Source organism: Coffea eugenioides, chromosome 10, assembly GCF_003713205.1.
Source record: "Coffea eugenioides isolate CCC68of chromosome 10, Ceug_1.0, whole genome shotgun sequence".
In the NCBI taxonomy this organism is placed as follows: Eukaryota; Viridiplantae; Streptophyta; class Magnoliopsida; order Gentianales; family Rubiaceae; genus Coffea; species Coffea eugenioides.
In genome coordinates, this window is record NC_040044.1 from 36,295,393 (window position 1) to 36,318,375 (window position 22,983).

At 44.2% G+C, this 22,983-nt stretch overlaps 2 protein-coding genes across 2 annotated transcripts; both read left to right on the forward strand.

Annotated features, from left to right (window-relative positions):
* The first annotated feature begins 14,284 nt into the window (after window positions 1–14,284).
* On the forward strand, window positions 14,285–16,365 carry LOC113750783 (NAC domain-containing protein 86-like). Its single transcript, XM_027294725.1, has 3 exons — window positions 14,285–14,498; window positions 15,873–16,135; window positions 16,276–16,365. Exons 1-3 carry the CDS (start codon window positions 14,285–14,287, stop codon window positions 16,363–16,365), a joined length of 567 nt encoding a protein of 188 aa, XP_027150526.1.
* Window positions 16,366–20,673: 4,308 nt separating this feature from the next.
* LOC113750128 lies at window positions 20,674–21,848 on the forward strand. The gene is made up of 2 exons (XM_027294069.1): window positions 20,674–21,230; window positions 21,456–21,848. The coding sequence occupies exons 1-2, from the start codon at window positions 21,090–21,092 to the stop codon at window positions 21,615–21,617; spliced, it is 303 nt and encodes a 100-aa protein (XP_027149870.1). The 5' UTR covers window positions 20,674–21,089; the 3' UTR covers window positions 21,618–21,848.
* Window positions 21,849–22,983: the final 1,135 nt, after the last annotated feature.

Genomic DNA, 22,983 nt, shown 5'->3' on the forward strand with positions numbered 1-22,983 from the left:
AGTATCCCGCACTCGGGGGGGGACTTCCCCCGACCTCTTCGGGACGGACCTTCGCCTCCCCTGGGAGCCCTAGTCGGTACGGCCCGGGGCTGCTCCCAGGGGTCTGGGGGCCAAGGCCCAGCTCGGCCATTCCTGGGCTGCCACGTGTCTGGGCCCGGAACGGGGCCTCTGCACTAGCCCCCTAGATTAGGTAGGACTGTCAGGCAGACCTAATCTACCTCCGCCACGTGGAAGGCCAGAGCCGCGCACTACTCTGCCGAGGTCACTTCTGGTAAAGTGCTGTCACAGGGACGCTGTGCCCGCGTCCTTTCAGCTGTCCCGCCTCTTCGGTTTTCGTACCAGCATTAAGTGCGTTCACATGGGGGTCGGTTCAAATTCACGCAACCGTTTTCCCTCCACTCTTCCCCCTATAAATAGGGGATGCCAAATTCTCATCTGTCCCATTTGCCATTTCCGCTTCTTCTTGTGCATTTCAAGTTATCACGCTCCCTGTGCACTCACATTTCCATTTTCCAGCAACCTCCGGCGTCCTGTGCCCAGATTCCGGCGAGCCTTCAGTCCTTCTTCTGCCGTTCTCAGTAAGTCCTTTCTGCGATTCATCTTCCCCCTCTGCAGTGTCTTTTTTGCCCTCTGCTACCTCCTACTTTTTATGTCGGATCATTCTTCCTCCTCTGTTGCTATAGTATCAGTCCGCCGCAGAGCTCCCCGAATCATCGCTCTTTCCTCGCCTTCACCCTCATCTTCGTCACCATCTTCTCCTCCCCCTCTTTCCCCTTCTTCTGCTTCTAGTCCCAGCTTCCACACCTCAGACCTGCCCGAGCCTACTGACACCATGAGCTCTCCTCCACCCCAGTCTCCTTCATCCCATCCTTTTTCTGCCCGCGCTCTAGAGGAAACGGCTGAGCTCGACGCCTACCTCGAGCGAGAGGCCGCAACCACCTCCTCTCCCCAGTCCCCCCATGATTCCCCTGGCAGGGCCCAGGGCGGAGCTGGGGAAGACAGGGATCCCTCTGAGGGGACCCCTACCTCGGAGCAGGGGGAGGATCCCGAATTCTCCTACGGTTACCCAGACCTACAGGAGGCCACCCTATTGCCCCAGGACGTGGCCGAGCTGGCCGAGTCGTACTCCATCCCTCCGGCCTTCGAGCCGAGGGCGGCCGGGCCCGACGACCGAGCCTGCCGACCTCCCCCAGGCTTCGTGGCCATCTACAGGGAGCAGCTCATCGCAGGGCTCCGTCTCCCCATCCATCCAGCTCTGACCCATATTCTGACCTACTGGGGGCTCAGAATCACCCAACTTCACCCTACCTCCATCAGGATCATCACCGGATTCCTGATTTACTGCCTTCTCTGCGACATCCCCTACTCTCTCTCCCTTTTCCGAGCCGCCTTCATTCTTAAGTCCTCCCTTCCGGGATGGTACTACTTCTCCCGCCGGGGCCCCCAGACCAAGGGAGGGAAAGGGGCCCAGGAGTTGTTCTTCGGCCTCCCCTCCTCCGTTAAGGATTGGAAGGAGGATTTCTTCTTTGTCAGATCCACACATTTTCCCCCCAATGTGTGGAAGGTTGGGGGGGTCAAGGCCGACCCCTACCCAAAGGACCTGGACTACGAGACCCTCAGCCCGCTGTTGGGCTCCAAGGTGAAGCTCGATGTTACCAGGATCTCTACCGAGCAGATCTCCGCAACAGGGCTGATGGGGACGTTGTCCGGATCCTCTGGGGAAGTGGCGACCCCCCAGCCCAAACTCGACACCTGTAACGCTGGCTCTGACCCTGTCTTTATTCATAGTGTATAGACTTTCCCTTTTTTGCCTTTTACTGTCTTTCGTCTGGCTGACCTGGTGTTCATTTCAGTGAGGAAACTCTCCCAGCTGTTGGGCGCATCTCTCGAGGAGGCCACTCCCGACCCCCAGCCGGGAGCTGCTCGGGGGGCCCCAGGTGGGGCTTCCACCCCGGGGGGCGGCTCAGCCCCCCAGAAGGAGACATCACAACCATCCCCCTCCAAGCAGGCCGCCAGCAAAAAGAAGGCGGCCGGTCAAAAGAGGGGCAGAGGGGACGAGCCCTCTCAGACTGGGCAGAAGAGGCTCGCCCTAGTCTCCGCACAGCCTCCTCCTCTTGCGCGGGTCTCCGGGGGACCAGTCCACCTGGGCGTGGGCTCTGCCGAGGAGCAGGTCCAGGAGTCGGCTCCCCCGAGCTTGTGGCACTTCCGCCACATAGCTCCCCTGAAGCCAGGCCAAGCCCCCACGATGCATGACCCCCGCCACTTCTGTCCATCTTGGAAACTCTCCATCAACGACCGAGCCCAGTTCCCCGAGGTGGCTCGCGAGCTGATGGTGGGCTCGGTCCTTCCTAGGGACAGGAAGTGGATGGAGCTGGCCAGCCCCTCTGAGCTCTTGGACGCGTACTACACCGCCCAGGCCCAAGTAAGTATCGCCCCTGGGTTGATTTCACCCCCGTGTCTGGGTTAAGTGATGTGGCATGCTGATCTGCTCTCTCTCTTTTCCAGTCCAACGCTGCTGGTGCCGCCCTGGCTACCCGCTTCTCCGAGCTGTCTCCCGACCTGGAGAAGTTGAGGAAGAAGAACTTGGAGGTGGAGAGGAAGCTTTCCCAGGCCCTCCAGGAGGCCAGCTCCCTTAAGGCCAAATTAGACAAGGCCGAGAAGGAGATGGATGCCGCCCAGGTCCAGCTCGCCTCCACCAGGTCGGAACTCGACCAGGAGAGGGCTGGTGTGGCCAGGCTGAAGGAGGAGCATGCCGTGGAGCTCTCCGGCACCGTCAGCCGAAAGCGGAAGAAGGCTGTTCGGGAGTTTATCTCCTCCGATCAGTTCGAGGTGGACATCGCCCTCCTCAACCAGCCCATCCTCCAGGTTGGCTCTACGCGGGCCCTGACCCAGGTGCAGGGCCTCAACCTACCCGGCTTCAACGTGGCGGACTTCAAGGACTACGATCCTGCAGCCGAGGATAGGCTGGACTGGCTCTTTGATGGGTACCGGAAGGGGCATGCCCTGAAGAGCCTGGTCCGCCGAACCGACGTAGGAGCAGACCTAGAGGAGGTTCCCCTGGAGGAGGACGGGTCTCCAGGCAGAGCTGCCGGGAAAGAGCCGGTGGCCTAGGGCGGTGGCCACTCCAGAAGCCCATTCTGTCTTTTTGTAAGGATGTGACCATGCTCCAGTTGAAAATGCTCTTGGAGGTCCATCCAGGACGGAATGGGTTCCCTGCTCCCGGGCTCCTGAATAGCCTTCACCATACGCCTCTCAACATGCTTGAGGTGTACTTTCAGCTTCCACCCCGGTCGGGCCACCCGCAGGTAGAACAGACATCGAAGGAGATTACCAACTCGGAAGTTTTACGGTAGATAGGCAGGGCGTTTTGTAATAGATAGGCAGCTCGAAAGCTCTGTAATAGATAGGCTTGCAATGTATACATAAGATTTCGAAGAGTTATTTTCTTCTTTCCTTGCCCACTCGCAATGCTATGTGCCGACCTCCGGGGTCGAACACCTCATCCCTCGGGGCTGAGTGCTTTAAATATTAAGCGCGTCCTTGCCGACCTCCTAGGTCGAACAATTCGCACTTCCGACCGAGTACTTTAAGCATTAAGTGCGTTCTTGCCGACCTCCTGGGCCGAACACTTCACACTTCATTAAGTGCGTTCGTGCCGACCTCCTGGGCCGAACACTTCACACTTCACTAAGTGCGTTCGTGCCGACCTCCTGGGCCGAACACTTCACACTTCATTAAGTGCGTTCGTGCCGACCTCCTGGGCCGAACACTTCACACTTCACCCACTACCCCAAGCCTCCCACTAGGACGTTGAGCGAGGGATTGCTGAATGTGCTAGTGTATGTGCTGGTTGTAAAAGTGGAAAATAAAACAAATACAAATGAAAATGAAAACGAGCTGTGATTGAATGGAAAAACAAAAATTCGGATTTCCGAGGACAAGCCACTGAACCCCCTGGTTTAACCTACGCTACAAACAACCGCAAATTGGAGAAGTGCCAAGTCCGAGGTACTTCAGATCCATCCATCCTTGCGAGCTTGCAATAACCAGCTCGACTCGCTTCCAGGACCTTGTAGGGGCCCTCCCAGTTTGGGTCGAGTTTGTTGGAGCCGCGTACTCTGCTTGTCGAGTTCTTCCTCAGGACGAGGTCTCCTGGCTGGTATTGTATAGTCTTTACTTTGGCGTTGTGATAGCGAGCAAGCTGGCTTTTATACTTAGCCATTCGAATAGCCGCTTCCTCCCGCCTGACTTCGAGCATGTCCAAGTTGCACCTAAGCTCTTCCTCGTTGGACGGTGCCACGAAGTTCTGCGTTCTGGGTGAGGGAAGACCAACCTCTGCGGGCACCACCGCCTCTGCTCCGTATGTTAGGGAGAACGGGGTCTCGTGAGTAGCCGCCCTGGGCGTAGTGCGGTAAGCCCAGAGGACACTTGGGAGCTCATCCAGCCAGCTCGATTGGGCGGACTCCAGTCTAGTCTTCAACCCTTGCAGGACAGTTCGGTTGGCGTTCTCCACCTGGCCATTGGCCTGGGGGTGACCAACCGACGTGAAGTGCTGGTTGATTCCGAGCTCGGCGCACCAGCTCCGGAAAGGGTTCTCGGCAAACTGGCGGCCGTTGTCGGATATCAGGGCATGCGGAATCCCAAACCGGCAAACTATGCTCTTCCAAAAGAATTTCTGAATTGCCTTCCCTGAGATAGAGACCAAGGGCTCCGCTTCCACCCATTTTGTGAAGTAGTCTATAGCTACCACGAGGTGCTCATATCTTCCTAGGGCTCGGGGGAAGGGACCCAGGAGGTCTATTCCCCATTGAGCGAAGGGCCAAGGACTATGGATGGGAATCATCTCCTGAGCTGGCTGATGACGCAGCGAGGCGTGTACCTGGCAAGCTCGGCATTTCCGGACCAGATCCGCTGCGTCTCGGAAGACAGATGGCCAGTAGTAGCCCAAAAGGAGGCACTTTTTGGCCAACACCCGAGATCCCACGTGTGCCGCACATATTCCTTCGTGGACTTCGCGCAGGACGTAATCACCTTCTTCGGGAGTCACGCACTTTAACCAGGGGGACAAATACGACCTCCTATAGAGGGTACCCCCGGTGTAGGCGTACTTGGCAGCCCGGAGCCGGATTCGGCGTGCCTCAGCTTTGTTTTCGGGGAGGGCACCCGAGCTGAGGAAGTCAATGAGGGGCGTCATCCAGGTGGCCGAGCTGTCTATAGCCAGGACCTGGACCTGATCGATACTTTTCTGCTTTAGCACCTCCACCAATACCTCCTTGCTCAGGTGGGCAAATGAGGAGGATGCCAACTTTGAAAGGGCGTCTGCCCGCTTGTTCTGGGACCTTGGCACCCGCTCGATTTCGAACGTTTCGAACAAGGCCACCGCCTCTCGAACTTTGGCCAGGTACTTCTTCATAACCTCGTCCTTGGCTTCATACTCCCCAAGGACTTGAAGGACGACGAGCTGTGAGTCGCTCCTGACCTGGATCGCGGTTATGCCCATCTGGTGGGCCATCCGCAACCCTGTGAGCAGGGCCTCGTACTCGGCCTCGTTGTTGGACGCGGGGAAGTCCAACCGGAGGGCGTAGGTCAGTTCTTCCCCGGTGGGTGAAATGAGTAGCAGACCCGCCCCGCTTCCTTCCTTGCTGGAGGCCCCGTCCACGAACAACACCCAGGGCTCCTTCGGCAGCCGCTCCTCGTGTTGGGGGCTCAGCTCGGTTAGACTCAAGCTAGCCCCTTCAGCCAGGAAATCCGCTAAGGCCTGGGCCTTGATAGCCTTGCGGGGCTGGTAGCCGATGTCGTGCTCGGCTAGCTCGACAGCCCATTTGGTCATTCTGCCCGAGACCTCTGGCTTGGTGAGTATCTGACGCAAGGGCTGGTCAGTCAGGACTACAATGCCGTGAGCCTGAAAGTAAGGGCGGAGCTTGCGTGCCGCATGTACCAAGGCAAGGACCAACTTCTCGGCTGGCGAGTATCGTGTCTCTGGCCCCTGTAGAGCTCGGCTTACGTAATACACCGGCCTCTGAGCCCCCTCATCCTCCCGCACCAGGACCGCGCTGACGGCCTCGTTGCAGGCAGATAGGTATAGGAATAAGGTCTCCCCCGGCTCTGGGGCTGTCAGAGATGGTAGCTCGGCCAAGTATGTTTTTAGGTCGATGAAGGCCTTCTGGCACTCCTCAGTCCAGTGGAAGTCCTTCGGCGCTTTCAGTACTCGGAAGAAGGGCAGCCCCCGGACCGCGGAGCGCGAGAGAAACCTATTCAGGGCGGCCATCCTTCCTGTTAGCCGCTGGACCTCCTTCACGCTCCTCGGAGGGGCCATGTCCATGATGGCCTGGAGTTTATCCGGGTTGGCCCGGATTCCGTCTCGGGACACCAGGAAACCGAGAAACCTTCCCGATCTGACCCCAAAAGTGCACTTCTTCGGATTTAGGCGCATCCGGCTCTTCAGTAGGATGTCCAGTACCTCCCGCAGGTCGGGTATGAGACGCTGGTCAGTCCGACTTTTGACGATCATGTCGTCCACATAAACCTCCATGCTCCTGCCGACCTGGTTTTGGAATAACTTGTTCACCAGGCGCTGGTAAGTTGCTCCCGCGTTCTTCAATCCGAAGGGCATGGTCCTGTAGCAGTAGGTTCCCTCCTCGGTGATGAAGGAGGTCTTGTCCCGGTCCTCCTCGGCCATCTCTATCTGGTGATATCCCTTAAAGGCATTCAGAAAGCATAGAACGTCAAAGCCCACAGTGGAATCTACTAACCTGCCAATTCGAGGCAGGGGAAAGCAGTCCTTTGGGCAAGCTTTGTTGAGGTCTGTGAAGTCTACACACATCCTCCAGGTCAGGTCCTCCTTCTTGACCAGGACGGGGTTGGCCAGCCAGGTCGGGTAGTAGACCTCCAGGATAATCTTGGACTCCAACAACTTGCCGACCTCCGCCCTGATCACCTCATTTCTCTCGGGGGCGAAACTCCTTCTCTTTTGCTTTACTGGCTTGAAGTGAGGGTCCACGTCGAGGTGATGGACCGCCAGGTCCGTAGGGATCCCGGGCATGTCATCCACCGTCCATGCGAAGACCTGGGAGTACTCCCTCAATAAGGCCTTCAAATCTTCCTTCTCGTCCGCTGGCAGCAATGCCCCGATGCGGATGACCTGGTCGGGACGTTCCTTCCTCAAGGGGAACTCCTCAATCTCATCCGGGGTGCCCAGCAGTTGGGCCTCATCCCCTGGGATGTAGGGCTCTAAACAGGTTGTCTGGGCGACCACCTTCTCCTGCCCCCGGAGAGTGGCCAGGTAGCAGGCCCTGGCTACCTCTGGGTCGCCGCGCACCTCGGCTATCCCCCCAGGGGTGGGGAACTTGATTCTGAGGTGGAAAGTAGAGGAGACAGCTCGGAGGGCGTTCAGAGCGGGTCTCCCCAAGAACACATTGTACGGGGACGACTGCTTGACCACCACGAAATCAACGAGAATGGTCCGGCACCTGGGGGCCTGTCCCACGGTGACCATCAGGGTGATCATTCCCTCCGAGCTGATGGGTGGTCCGGTGAAGCCCACCAGGGGCGTCCGGACCGGGGTCAGCTGGTCATCCCTTAATCCGAGCTCCTTGAACACGCGATAGAACATGATGTCAACCGCGCTACCCTGGTCGACATACACCTTCTTCACCCGGTAGTTATTGGTGACAATGTCTATCACAATAGCTTCATGGTTCCCGGAAGCCAAGGGAACCGCATCCCTTGGTCCGAAGGTAATCTCCTCGTCCATGCGCAGACGCTTCAAAGAGTCGTCCCCTTCGGGAGGTGGCCGCTTATTCTTCCGAGCTGCATGACTGTCCCCCCCCGTGGGGCCTCCCGCGATGGTGTTTATCACTCCCACCAGGTTCTGGGTGTCCTGGTCGGGAGAGTGGTTCCGAGGAGCCTCACGTCGTTCTGGACGGTCGCGACGCTGTCCCTCGCGCCTATCTCCGTAAGGGTTGCGTCCGAACTCCTGTCCTGGTCGGCGTACGAACCGACCTAGAAAGCCACGTTGGATCAGGTCCTCGATCTCCTTACGCAGGGCCCAGCACCCCTCCGTGTCGTGTCCGACGTCACGGTGAAAGGCGCAATATCGGTCCTGGTTCCTTTTGTTCCGGGGCGTCCCCATCTTGGGCGGCCGATCTCCCAGCCCTTCCTCCTCCATGACGGCCAAGATCTGAGCTCTGGGCCGTGTTAGAGGGGTGTAGGTCTTCTCTGAGAGTGGTGGCAGAGCAGGGGCCTTCTCCTTCGAGAGCCGATCAAAGACATTTTTCTTGGCCGGGGCCTCCTTCACCTCCAGGGGGTTGGTCCGGCCTTTACGATCTCCGATCTCCCGATCTGACTCTTTCTTTAGGCGACCCGCCTCCTCCGCGTTGGCAGCCTCGTGAGCCCTGCGTAGGAGCTCTTCCAGGTTTACGGGAGGCTTCTTGGCCAGATCGTAGAAGAGCTCCTCCACCCTGAGCCCGTTCGTGAAGGCGGCCATCACCACTTTTTCGTCCTTGTCCCTGACCTGCAAGCTCTCCGCGTTGAAGCGGGTCATGAAATTCCTCAGCGACTCGTCGGGCCTTTGCCTGATGGACATCAGGTGGGTTGCGTTTCTCGCGTAAACCTTCGAGGAGACGAACTGGGCTGCAAACTGCCGGGCCAGCTCGGGAAAGCTCCGTATAGATCCCGGTTTCAGTCCCTGGAACCAGAGCCGCGCCTTCCCCTTTAGGAACATAGGGAAGGTCTTGCAGCGGACCTCATCCGCGGCGGTTTGCATGCGCATATGCGTCAGGAATACCGAGAGGTGGTCCTCCGGGTCTGTAGAGGCATCGTACATCTCGATGCTCGGAATCTTGAACCTCCGGGGTAGGGGGTAGTCCTCTATCTCCCGGGTAAAGGGCGAGGTTGCATAGTTATCTTCGTATGACCGGGGCCTCAAGATCTGCTCGAGTTCATCCCGAGCAGGGTCCGGATGATCGCGGGGCCGGCTTTTGACAGACCGAGCAGGGGAACGCTCGAACCCATTCCGTGTGGGCTTCCTCGGAGAGGGGTCTCTGGGTTGGCTCCTCGCGGACCTGTCGCGGGAATACCTCTCGCTGTCCTCAACCACCGAGGCTCGGGGGCGGGGAGGAGTCCGGGGTCGCTTCCTCCTAGGGGGCTGGTCACGCGAGTCATCCTCTGAAGGATCAGTGGGTAAATCCTTCTCCTTTCCCTTGGCCTTGGAGGTCTGTGCACCTCCAGCCCCCTCTCCCTGCTTGGCCTGCCGAATTATATCCTCCAGCATGGGGAGATTCTCCGTCACGAACTGGAAGATCTGCTGCCTCCGTTCCCCTGAAAGGGCCGAGCCACCGACGCCCTGGGACGCCCCGGCCTCTTTCCGCTGGGACCCCTCACCGCCCCCAGGGCCGGCGCTCTCTGCCGTACGCTTGGATCGCGTCCGGGCCATCAACACAATCTTACTTACCTTACGGTTCCCACAGACGGCGCCAACTGAAGAAGCGCAGACGCTTCCCCGAGGAGAGCTGACCTGATCAGCTCGGGGTGTCGATGGGAGAGCTGATCCAAGACCTGCAAAACAGAGAAGATGAGCTAACAGAGGGGGCCCGAGGGTTGTCCCCGAGGGCGCTCCGACGGCCAAGTTAGTTTTCCGGTGAGTAGGGTTCACGGGAAGTAGCAACTGTCCAGAGTTAATTGCCAATAATCAGCGTCCCTTGTACAGTGGATGTGTGCTATTATTTATACCTGCGAGGGAGTCCGACCTCCGCACGACGCGGGACTTGCCCGGTATAGATAGTATCCCGCACTCGGGGGGGGGACTTCCTCCGACCTCTTCGGGATGGACCTTCGCCTCCCCTGGGAGCCCTAGTCGGTACGGCCCGGGGCTGCTCCCAGGGGTCTGAGGGCCAAGGCCCAGCTCGGCCATTCCTGGGCTGCCACGTGTCTGGGCCCGGAACGGGGCCTCTGCACCTGAACTTATCTCAAATTCTCACCAAGAAGCTAAAAGTAACAAAGTGAAGATTCAGTTCAACATAAGTACAAAACATCAAGAACTTGTCTCACAAAGCCACCTAACTTTAACGCATACAACTTGGCTTTTTCTTCATGGGATAGTACAAAAACGTTTCCTCAATTCTCAAGTCGTGTACAAACAGACAACCACAACCTATTTCCACTGTAACTGAAAAGCCCAGCTAGCATTCATTTTCACCATTTCCTTGGCCTCAGAAATGGAGAAACCATCAGCAGCTTCAGCCGGTGGAAACGACGATAATGGAGAAAAAAAGGGCCCCTATTGAAGTCCCTTTTGGATGTAGATTTGACCCCCCTGATGAAGAATTGATGTTTTATCTGAGGAACAAAATTATGGTGGTCGCGATGATTTGCCTGACAATATTCCCACTGCTGCTGTTTTCGGGACAAGCCCTAATCAACTCCCCTTTGGTTATTCTATCCTTAACTTTAATTGGTTCATATGCATTTAGTTGAATTAAGTCCAAAACTTCAAATACTCATTAAAATGTAACACCGCCTGCATTTAGTTATTTGAGTATGCCATGCGGCCTTAAGACAATCTGAGTGCAATCGGAAGAATAAAAAGATCCTTTGAGGCTGTAGTGAAATATAAACTAAAAACTAGATCTCATTGACCAAATTGAGCTTGAACTTTATCAGAGCCTGCTCAAATTCATCATACATTTTTCGAACTTCAAACCACGGTATATGAAAGAAATATAATGTTTGACCACGTGCTCTAATAGTCAACTCATAATTGATAACAAGCCATACAAATTTACTTTTAACCTCGATCTCCAATTTTAAGTAGTGACATCTTCATTTAAAAAAAAAATGTCATCCCATGTTGTACTTTGTACTGATATCGTTTCCTTTTTGTCATATTTATCATTACTATATAAAAAGTATGAATGTTGGTATTGGGTAGTGCAAGTGTAAGCACTTTTTTATCTTAGTTTTTATTATTCCTAAATTACCCTCATGTCTTTTAATTAGAATTATTGCATTTTAATGTGGCACTAATTAAAAGAAATAAAACACTCCAATTGATTACATTTTAATGGTATTGGTAATTATAATTAAAAATTCCTCATTAAAAACTATTTACCTACCCTTGGACTCCATCTCCTATTATTACACGTATCAAAATTTCTTAATTGAAGCATGAAAAATTTCTCATTAGTCATTAGTTGAGATTATTAAAAAATCAATTTCAAAAAATAGATACTCTCTAGAAATGGAGAAACATACAATGACAAGAAAACCCTTATTCATCTGCATATCTTCACACAAATATCACAAGTAAATTTTACAATTACACATTTTTACCAATATGAAGAATTTTTACCAATGAAATTTCAATATACAAAAATTGATGACACCTTTATAACTGAAATAGCAGTATTAAACTAGAAAAAAGAAATCTAAAATAGCACTATACAAACCACTATTATCATTAATAGCAACTGATCAAAACAAGAAAAATTGAAATAAAATTGAAAACTATTTATAAAATGACATAAAGTAAATAGCAAATGAATTAAAAAGCTAGAATACAATTCAAATAATACGAAAGACAACATCCAAATCACAGATATCCAGGGGAAGACAAACATTGTTAGTGACAATAATATAGTAATGCTTCATTTGTATTGGTTTGAGCAAACTAAATCCATCCATCAAGTCAGAAACCATCTCCGATGATAAAATAAGGATTATAATAAGAGTAAATATAAAATGAAGAATGATAAAATGAAAATGATATCCAAATTGTTTTTGGTGATATCCAAAATACCCTTATTTTCTAATGATTACATGTATTTATTGTATTGCAATATTAGTGAATAATGGAAGCGATTATGAAATGAAAAGTTTTAAAATTAAGCAAATTTCATTTATGGTGACAATTGTAATTGGACAGATTTAATGCATTCCAATAATTGATAATAATGGGTTTGTTTGGATTGTAAGTTATTTGGGATATTTCTACTGTAGCACTTTTTGTAATGTGATGTATGTGAGATAAAAAAGTAATTGGGAAGATAAAAAGGTGTATTGGAAATTGTAATGATGATGTAAGCAAATAAAATTAGAAAAATAATGCTCAATCCAAATAAACCAAATGATAGCAGTTATGGATTAAAAGTTGGCAATTAAAAACTAAAACACTGTAATATACAAAAAATTAATATTAAAATTATTAATTAGCCACAATTCTCATTCCAATTTCATGATCATAAAAAAAACTAATATTAAAACCAAAAATATTTCCTTATATGAAAAATGTAGACTTGTTGCTCTTGCTTCGCATTGGATTGTGCTAAAAACATGAATAAAAGAAAAGAAAAATAGAAAAACTCCAATTATCTCTATCTATAAAATGTCAATTGTTAGAATGTACAAGACAAAAAATTTACGTGGTGGATCATTTATACTCCATTATTGACAAAAATAGAATTAACATAATACAAAGAATTCAAATTACATTTATATTTATTTTTCTAACTTAATTATATTCTTCATTTATAAAAAATTGTGATGATTGTGGTTTATATGCAATAGAGTCACGAATATACAATAATTTTGGTAAAACATGATATTATTAATATTTGATATGTTAGAGTTCAAGCTATAAATCAAAAAGTGTTTCGTTCATGATTTCAAATTTAATCCTAAGGGATATGTCAACTATATTGGAATGTTTTCTGTCTCTTTTCATTTAATAAAATTTTTAAAAGTAACTAGCTTACAAAAATAAATAACATAAAAATACTATATTATGATGTTGATGGTCAAAATTTCATAAAAAAATTTTAGTACCGAAAAATAATATATTTTAAAATATTACAATCACGTGCAAAGCACGTGAACTATTACTAGTAGGAAAAAAGTTACATTACACATTTAAATGAAAATAATAAGTACAACCTTTGCCAACTCTTTTTGGCTACCAGGTCTTACATAAAACTAAAAAGATAGACCCTACCCACCAAAAAAGAGGAAAAAAAACCAAAAAATGTAAAATGAGACAAGAAATGAAAAAGAAATTAAAAGTATATTACAACATAGATAACAATTTTAAAAATATTTACTATGTCTTAAGTACTATGATATATTGATCACGAATATTTCATATCCGATTGAGGCATTTATCATGTTTAACTGGATGTTTATGTGCTGTAAGAATCTATCACTTAATTAATATATCAAGAACCTCCAAATCTAAAGGCTTAACATCATTAAATTTAGATAGTTTATGAAGCTCATGTAATTGCGACATATCTACTTAATAATCTATTTCCCCATTAAATATGTCCACCTCGTTTTCTACGCATGTGAGGCCATCTGCTGCTTTTGACATTCTCAGAATCCTGAAGCCAAAAGCATTAAAAAAAATAATAACAACAAAAGAACCCGCAGACATAGACGTACACTTGCAAAGCAAAATTGCGTAATTATCTGAATACGTGACCTGAAGGAAACTTCAAATTAAAACCTGAAGTCGGCTAAACCTCCAATTAATTTCATCATGACTCCTGCATAGATATTGCAAGGTTAAATTGCACAATCATTTGACAGTATCCCGCCTTTCATTAACATTAGTTGAAGAATTTTCTCAACTAAGTTTCATGCTAGCTTATGGTATCTAACAAGGGTTTATTTGCTGCAAATATCAATGATTTATACACAGATAAAAAATAACCTTACAAACCAAAAGATTTTCCTTACAGCTAACAAGGGACGTTTCTTCAATAACGAGAGAAATCAACTTGAGTTCAGTCTAGGGCAAAAATTAACTTGAGTTCGGCCAAGCCTAAGTCGAGTCAAGCTGTTTATGTGTGGACCTAGTTACACTTGAGTAGTTTGGTTCAATTCTAGATGTAGATACAATATCCCTTACCGTTTTTACTTGGATAGTGGTACAAATGTAACATACAAAATAATAAAAAATTTGTCACCTTTTTTTTTAAAAAAAAAGGGTGTACAAAGCAAAGCAAGGTACAAAATTATGCGAACTGTGAAGTTTGAGCTTATCTCAAATTCTCATCAAGAAGGTAAAAGTAAAAAGTGAAGATTCAGTTCAACATAAGTGCAAAACATCGAGAACTTGTCTCACAAAGCCACCTAGCTTTAACGCATGCAACTTTGGCTTATTCTTCATGGGATAGTACAAAAACGTTTCCTCAATTCTCAAGTCGCGTACAAACAGATAACCACAACGTATTTCCTCTGTAACTGAAAAGCCCAGCAAGCATTCATTTTCACAATTTTCTTGGCCTCAGAAATGGAGAAACCATCAGCAGCTTCAGCAGGGGGAAATAACGATAATCGAGGAAAAAGGACCCCTGTTGAAGTCCCTTGTGGATGTAGATTTGACCCAACCGATGAAGAATTGATGGTTTATCTGAGGAACAAAATTATGGGTGGTCGCGATGATTTGCCTGACTATATTTCCACCGCTGATGTTTTCGGAACAAGCCCTAATCAGCTCCCATTTGGTAATTCTATCCTTAACTTTAATTGGTTGATAAGAAACTTCAATTTTCAGTTTTTTCCTTTCATCTGGAATTTTGGTTGCGATTCTTCAATTGCATGTCGGTAATTTTGAGGGGATTTAACGAAATTTGTTTGGAGCCGTGTAATTTTGTCAGCGTCGATTAAGTTTGAATTTCTTCTTTATTTTCTTTTTTATTTTTTAGTGTTTTTTCAGCATGCATGTTGGTTTAATCAGAACGAATAATTTTGTGAAAATTTTTTGGTTCTACCTTGTGATTGGATTAGACTTGATTCCGGATTCTGCAAGTATGAATTTTAGAATGGGGGACTTTTCTTCGCCGAGGCACTCCTCGTTGAGTGAATTGAGTGAGTTGGTTTGCATATGCTGAAATCAGTCCCTCTCTCTACCTCTTTCCAATCTGGTAGGCGGATGGCTCGAGGTTGATTCTTCAACTGCTCAAGCTACTCATACGCCCCTACTGATATATTTTTACATCCCATGGTTTCGAAAAATCATCTTGCCCATTCATCTTTGGCGCAAGAGCGCTTGATCAGTGAAGAGTGCATCATGATCTGTGGCCGCCTGGCTGATGGGATCGATCGGCTCCTTCAAACTCTACAAACCTGAGGAAAGGCTGCACAGCAGTAGTAGGGGAGTTGTAATTGGCTGAAAGAGTGTGAGGGCATGGGTTTGACTGAATAAGTGGTGAAATACATCAATTTGAGCTGCAAATGTTTTTTTGTCTAAACTTCATTGTTTCGTTCCCAAGATGCATTTGAAAAAAAAAAATTATACATTGTTAAATCTCCTTGCATTACACCTATGTACGACTCAGCAAACATGATTTGGTTTATTAAATGTTATTATCTCTTTTGTACAATGTCTAAAGGTCGATTCTAGATCACAGTTCATTATTATTGTAGTTATTATTAGTAAACGTCATTCTCCTTCCGATCTATCACTTGCTGATTGGTAGCCATCCTCTACTTATTCCAATAATACTTTTGAATTAACTCTTCTTAGACCCTTTAAATAATAAGCTAGACTAAAGCGTTAACGTACAGCTTCAAAAAAAAAAAAAAAAAAGTGTTAGAGAGAACTTCCTATGTAAGTTCTATCTTCTTTCCTTAAGGGCAGGTAACATCTGTCTTTTACTTTCGTGAGCACTCTCTTTGCCATCTTAATTTGTTGGATTTCTAATTATCATCAGCATCTGTCGATTGTTTCGATGTTTAGACATTTCCCATATCTACCTGGTTATTAGTTTTGCATCCAACAGATCATGTTCTTAATAATTATATTAATTGTCATTTCAAGTTAACGTAGTTAGCTGTTAACCATTTCCAAAGCTTTTTTTTTTTTGGATAATTTGTAGATAGGTGCGAGTATAGTGCTGGAAAGAAATGGTTTTTTTATACCGTAGGGCAAAATGACGATGTGTTCACTGGAGATGGTTATTGGACCCCTACATCTGAAGAAGCTATCTGCATTGATGGTCAGGTAGATGGTTACAAGAAAGAATTCATCTACTATTGTGGAACGGAACATCCTGGGAATAGAACCAATTGGTACATACACCAATTCAGGCTAAATCCAGACGTGTATGGAGCAAGTGCAGTTGGCAATGTTGACTATAAGGTAATCAATTTCCTCTTATGTAAAAAACTATTTACTTCGTCATATTGCTATGAATATGTACATTACCATTTTGTTATCTCAAACTTACTTTAATTAAACTTATAATAAAGTTCTAATAAAAAAGTGTCTTTGTTTTTCAGATATCAAGTGTTGTAGCCTGCATGGTATTCCGTAAGGAAGTCGTAGTGCAATCGAATCGCAGAAAGAGAAAAAGAAAGAGAAAGAACTAGTGAGCTTTTAGGCGATCAGAAGATCAGAGCTTGTAATCGAAACATCGAACTGGTAGGAAGAGGTGATGAAATTCAAGCTTTGCAGAACCAAGTTCCCTAGATTGCAAACATTCATGCAATGTATAGATTTTGGGTTGTTTATATTAACTTTATGATTATGTTGCCTATCTTTCACATCAAAACGTATTTTTGATATGTCTTCTTGTTGTTTTCAACATATTTCTTCGTCGTTGTTTTGGATTTTTTGACTCTTTTGGTACCAAAATCAACAATTGTCATCTTTGCTTCCATTTTATTTCCAAATCCAAAAATTCAACATTAGGGCCATCAACAACTCCCAATGTTTCTTAATTTGAATGAAGTGTCAATCTTAAGCGTACGATATTGGCCTATAACAACGCCTTCAGAAGACTTACAAGAAGGCAGGGATGTATATGCATTTCCGGTGGATTTGACGATTACAGGTTTAGTTTTCAGGGTTTGAATATTTTCTAGACCGAATCTAAATATCTAATATAACGGAAGAGATTGTAAGGTACTTTAAAAGGGTAATATTTGGGTTTAAAGGTCCTAATCTAAAACCCCTACTTGAAACTCAAAATACAACAAAGAACCGTATATACATTACTTTTCCATGTCTAAAGTATTTGTGATGGCTCAAGCCTTAAAGCTTCTAAAATTATACATAGAATTCTTAACACAAGTATGAGATTGATGAACAAAAATGAGAAATCTAAATCTCATCTGGAAACTGAATATGGCATAACCTTGGTATGAAACTATACAGCAACTCAATTGTATAGAGGAATTGTTGGTGAGGTAAATATAACTATTTTGACTTATAAAGTTAAACATTCAGCTTTTCAAAAATTTCTAGACAAAGCATGCTTATATTTTCAGCAACATTTTGAGTAATCACTTCTTTTCTTTTTGTAGAAAAGAATAACTACATTTTAAGAATGGTTAAATAACAATATCAAGGAGTATTACTAAGTTTCTTAAAATGATAAAATTATAGATTTATTTCTACAAAAATTTTGGTTGAGGAAAAGGCCACAAGAACTCCAATAAATTATGTTTTAGATATACGAATGGTAAAGAAAAAACCACCTATGAACTTTAAAATTAAAATACAAGGTACGCAATTTCTTTTCTTTTCATTTTCCTTTTTTTTTTTGTGGAAAAATGCACCTAGTCTTTTTGTTTTTTAAATTGAACACTTTGGTGATAAGCAAAGAGAGATCTTACAAAGGTTCAGAGCACCAGCAAATGCACATATTCTTATTAGTGAATGTAGGCATCCATATCTTGGATCCGGCCTGATTTTGATGGTCTGAAAAATTCGTTTGACAAATTATTGCATATGTAGTAAGATGTGTATTAGGATTGTAACCATGTTAGTCATTGACATATTAGTTATTCAGTTTTCACTTAATAATTTATATTTATTTGAAAAAATAATTTGTATTAACACTTTCATTGTAGGGATTACACATGTTATATATACAGAATTTCGATTTCAAATTCAAATTATTATTGGTTGTCATGTATCTCAAGTTAATAGTGTATAAAGATTAATTTTAAAAAGAATTATTTTTAGACTGAATATTAAATTTACAAATAAAAAGAAAAAGAGAAAGCTATTAATTGACATTCATTACCACTTCCCCGCGAGAAGAAGGTTACAAAACTGCTTAAAGATTCGGTTGAACATAAGTCCAAAACTTCAAGCACTTACCAAAATGCAACACTGCGTGTTCTTGGCTTCTTCTTGCATATATTTTTGTAACTGAAGCTTCCTGTTCTTTTCCTCCATTCATCTCTACCTCGACAGAAAACTCACTTTTAATTTCTTCTTCTTCAACTCAAAAAACTCACAAAAAGTAATGGTCAATCCAGCTCCAGCACCAGCTGGAGGTAATGATGGTGGCAATGGGAACTTAGCTGATTTTGGGGTCTACTTTGACCCTACTGATGCTGAACTGCTTGGTTTCTCGACGAATAAAATCCTGAGTCGACATGAATATTTTCAGGACCTCATTCCCACAGCTAATTTTATTTGGAATTGACCTTGATCTACTCGCATTTGGTAATATGAACTTTTTCCCTTTTTTTGTACCCGTAAATTAACATGCAGTCCTTGTTTGGGGGTTTTACTCATTTTCAGGGTTTTTAATTCTGATCATTGGGTTGCATGTCTATTATTTTAGTGGCATCTCATATCTTGAGAACTTGTTTTAAAGCTTACAAGGTTCTTTACGAGCAATATGTGATTTAAGTCAATTATTTTGATTCTTGATGTTTTTTCTTTGGCATGCATGTTGATATAAATCAACTATTTTAGGCTTAATTAAACTTTTAATTATGATTGCCTCCTAGCTGTGTATAAGAATCCTGGTCATATAAATACAATACTAAATGATTAAATTTGTGCTCTTGAATCCCTTTTCCTTTAGGGTTTGGTTTAAGAATTGGAATTTTCTTTATTTTTTTTTCTTTAAAAATATTTCTGTTTGTTTATTTCCATTATACCGGCCTCCTTGGACTAGTTAGCTTGTGATTTGTTTTGGAAAACTTGTATTTTTTGTGTGGTAAGATGCATCGTTTGATTATAAAGCTAAAACCCCCTTTTTTTCAAATAGTCCAGCTGGTCAAGTTTTCCTGTAGATTTCATTTGTGTTGATGTTGATTGAAGCATGCAATGTTTTTTTTTTTTTTTAAATTATTTATTGTGATCTCTCGACCAAATCTTTTATTTATGTATTTTTAGCACTCTTTTGTTGATGTACTACAGGACGCACATCAGGACTTAGGACAGCTATGTTCCACCTATTGCTGACACATTCACATAGTATTCTTGTAATCCGGCTACACGTACAAGTCTAAGAGGACAAGTATTTGTCAAGATGGAGCAAGAAAAGAAGTTCTAAGTCTAATCCAAAAGCCCTGAAAGTAAGGTTAAAAGTCTATAAGAACGCTGAGAGGATATTTATTATCAAGATCGAGTGGTATTCGGCTGTTGAATTTGATAGATCAGTTCAGAAGAGTATGGATGGGCATGTATATCAGATCATTGCCAATTAGGTAACAATCTATATTTTGTGGTCTGATTATTTTACTGTTTTTATCTCTAGCATTTCTTTAGACAGTCTCTATGTTTTTTCTTTGTCTTTTTGGGGGTTAGGTAGAATTATCTATATGTCTTTGTGAAGGGTTTGCTGGATTAGGATTGCATAAAATTAGGGTCAAAAAATTGGAGAGACTTACTATGTTCTGCAAGAACGGAGATTATCCGATTGGTAATTGGGAAGTCTAAAAATCTTTCTTACACCAAATGAGATTTTAGTCTAGTAGATTTCCAGTCACTTATATCTAGTTGGAAAAAGAAAAAACATTGGCATTTTCCTTTTAAGCTTCTTATCTCCTGGCACAGTGTTACAGAACACATAGCTTTACAACATCAGAGCTCAAAGATAGCTTGAGGCTGGAGAAGTTTAAGACACAAGTATCTCATCTGTCTTCACATCTCTTTTCCTCTTGGTAAGGTTGGAGACTCAAATTCTTTATCTGAAACATCATTCTGTTGTAATTGTTTTTCTTATTTACTTAATTTCCATGTTCTCCTTTGTTTCATTCTCTGTGGATTGACTCCTAGGTCACATTTTTAGAAACCTAATAACAGCTATGAAGCATGAACAGTCACTTTGTTTGTTGAAACTTCTTACCAGCGGAGATGTTCTAGATCATACATGGTAACCAATCTCCAAATCTTTCAAATTTGTCCTGGATTTTACTCTTCCTTAAATTTAGTGGACTCAACTAGAGCCCGTAATAGCTCCAACAAGTATTAGAGATCAATTTTAATGTAACATCTAATCTAATTTTTTCTTGAAGATTTCTTCTTTGCCTTATTTTATGCGTGTTCTTCATTAACTACATTTCATCTTTAGGTTTTTTCCTGCTGTTTATCTTTCTTTGTTAATCAAGCTTCAGCATGTGATTCTTGTTGCACTCCGGGAAGGGAATGATTTTCTGCGAGGACCGTAGCTCTGCAGGAAATATGCTTGAGCTGCGATTGAGGAATAAAATGTACGAAAAACTTTAAAAGCCCTACAGTCTGATCAGTCTCCAGAAAGGTGGCAAGATGATGCTTTGTGTCATTCTTATAACCTCACTTTCTGCTTCCCTTTTTGATCAATTGCTGCAACGTGAGAAAGGGAAGAAACATAGCACATGCTACTTTGTAGAAAGAAAAGTACTAAGAGATCTTTGGACTATCATAATTAGCTTATGGAGCATCTTGCTCAACTTCACAATTATCTTACATGTTTCATATTTTCTTGGCCATTGAGTTTTCTTGATAATTTACCATTTGAAAGGTATCACATAGGGGGAGTGAGCACCAACTTTGTAACTTTGGCAGTTCCTAAACTCTATATATCAGTGTGCTACATAATTTGGCCTTTCTTTCTTCTTCTAAAACCAATAACAAATTACTTGTTACGAAAAAGAAATATTGAAGCAAATTGGCTTGAACATGTTTGACTAATCATAGATATTCTTTGATCAATGAAAGTTCATGCACTTTGTTATTCATCTGCCGTGCGGGTGTTCGTTTTTATTTTTGCCACTCTTTTCTTTTATTTGTGCAGATAATTTTAGGTATGGTAACGTGAAAATATGGTTTTCTTACACCATGAAGCCAGCAAACAGAAATCTGTTTAATGGAGATGCTTACTGAGGCCCTAAATCAAAACTGGAAATCCGTGTTCGTGGCATGGTGGAAGGCTGCAAAAAAGAGTTCATATACTATCGTGGAATGCAACTTGAGGGAAAAGAACAGACTGTGCATGCAAAGATATAGTGTAAACCCCACATTTTATGCAGCAACTGCAGTGGATGATCAAATTAAACATATGCTTATCCTCTTCCATGACTTGATGTTTCTTTTTCTATGTCAAATTAGTTCCCTTCTATCCAAATTCCAATAAGAAAATGTTTTTGTACTTCTGCCTTTTCCTTTGACTCGAACTTACCTTCAAAGTTGTGCTATATTCTCATAATTAATGGCATTGTCTTTCTTCTTACAGATAGCACAACTTGTGCAGTGCAAGATATTCAAAGGACGACTCCACCCACTCAAAGCAACGGAAACAATAGAAGAAGTCGAGAGCTCTGGGACACCAGATGATCAACCATGGAGATTCTGTAAGGGGATGTTGTTTGTAACGGATGAACCTCAAACCTTTTAGCGTAAAACTCCTTTGACTAAGAACCATCATGTAAGTTTTTAGCTGTTAGCGTTGCTTGTCCTACCCTGTGCATCACAACATACAGTGGATATATCCTTACGAAGGTCTTATATTAAAAGGTATGCTGCAGAATGGCAACAATAATGCTATTCTTAGAAAGCAATTGACATGGTTTCTCCTGCCTTTTGTTGCATTAATGCAGTGCTTTTTTCCTGCTGTTTTCAGTTTTAATGTGGCCTTGTCCAATTCTGTCTTGGCAATTTCTCTGCTCTTAATTGCCCTTTCTATCTACCATATATTGATGCTTCATGCAGTTAAACTGCAGATATTGCCGCCCAATATTCCCTTAACAGCAGTGATTGTTAGGGAATACTTTATAGTTTCAAGATTTTGGATGATAACTGACCCTGTAGCACATCAGAGTCTCAACTGATTGTCGATATTTTGCTTTTTTCATTGCCTTCACATATACAAAGGTATTGTTGACTTCTACAGTAACTATTATAACCATCTCTACCTACCTTATCCTTTTATCAGCTAGGGAGCTAGTGTTATGTTTCGATCTTGGTATAGTTTTCCATTCTTGAACTCTTTAGTATTTTTCACTACATTCAAACACAGAAAGGGCCCCCACGTGAATGGGCTGGTGGTTGGCGCCTCTTCCTCGGGACCGTCAGGTCTGGGGTCGAACCTCCGCAGCAACATCAGCTTCTCCGTGCATCTAACGTGCTAGGTGATCGGGCCGGGCCGGAGTGGGATTAGTCGGGCCTTTACGGAATTGACCCAGACACCCACTTCGTCGACAAAAAAAAAAAAAACACAGAAAGGTCTTGTTAGTTTCTCTAATGACCATTAAGTGTCCATAATTCATCGTTAGTCCTACTCAAAAGCTTCTTGTTTAAGGCAAGGTGGGAGGAATAGGGGAATGAATGAACAAGTTATTTTGTATTTCAAGTTTGGTATTATCTATCTATTATTTAATCCAATGTTTGATTAAAATTTAGGACTGTCAATAGGGTTAGGATGGCTCGAAATTTTCTCATTTGGCCTGAAAGAAAATGGGCTAAACCACTTATAATTCTAGATAAATCAGAGTTTGGGCCTACATTTGACGCCCAATCAAAAAGTGAACCGAATATGGGCTACATAGAATTAGTTCGACTTAAACCCAACCCATTATATATATATATATATAGCTATAAATGTATTATTTTTAAACATGTAATGTATAATTAGACTATTAGTAATCAGTGAAAAAGGAATTAGATTCATTAGATGGATATATTTTTCATGTTTTATTATTATTTTTCATGTATTTTAAAAGAATTAGATACAATTATTGTTAGAAAATTTTGGTTTATGTATT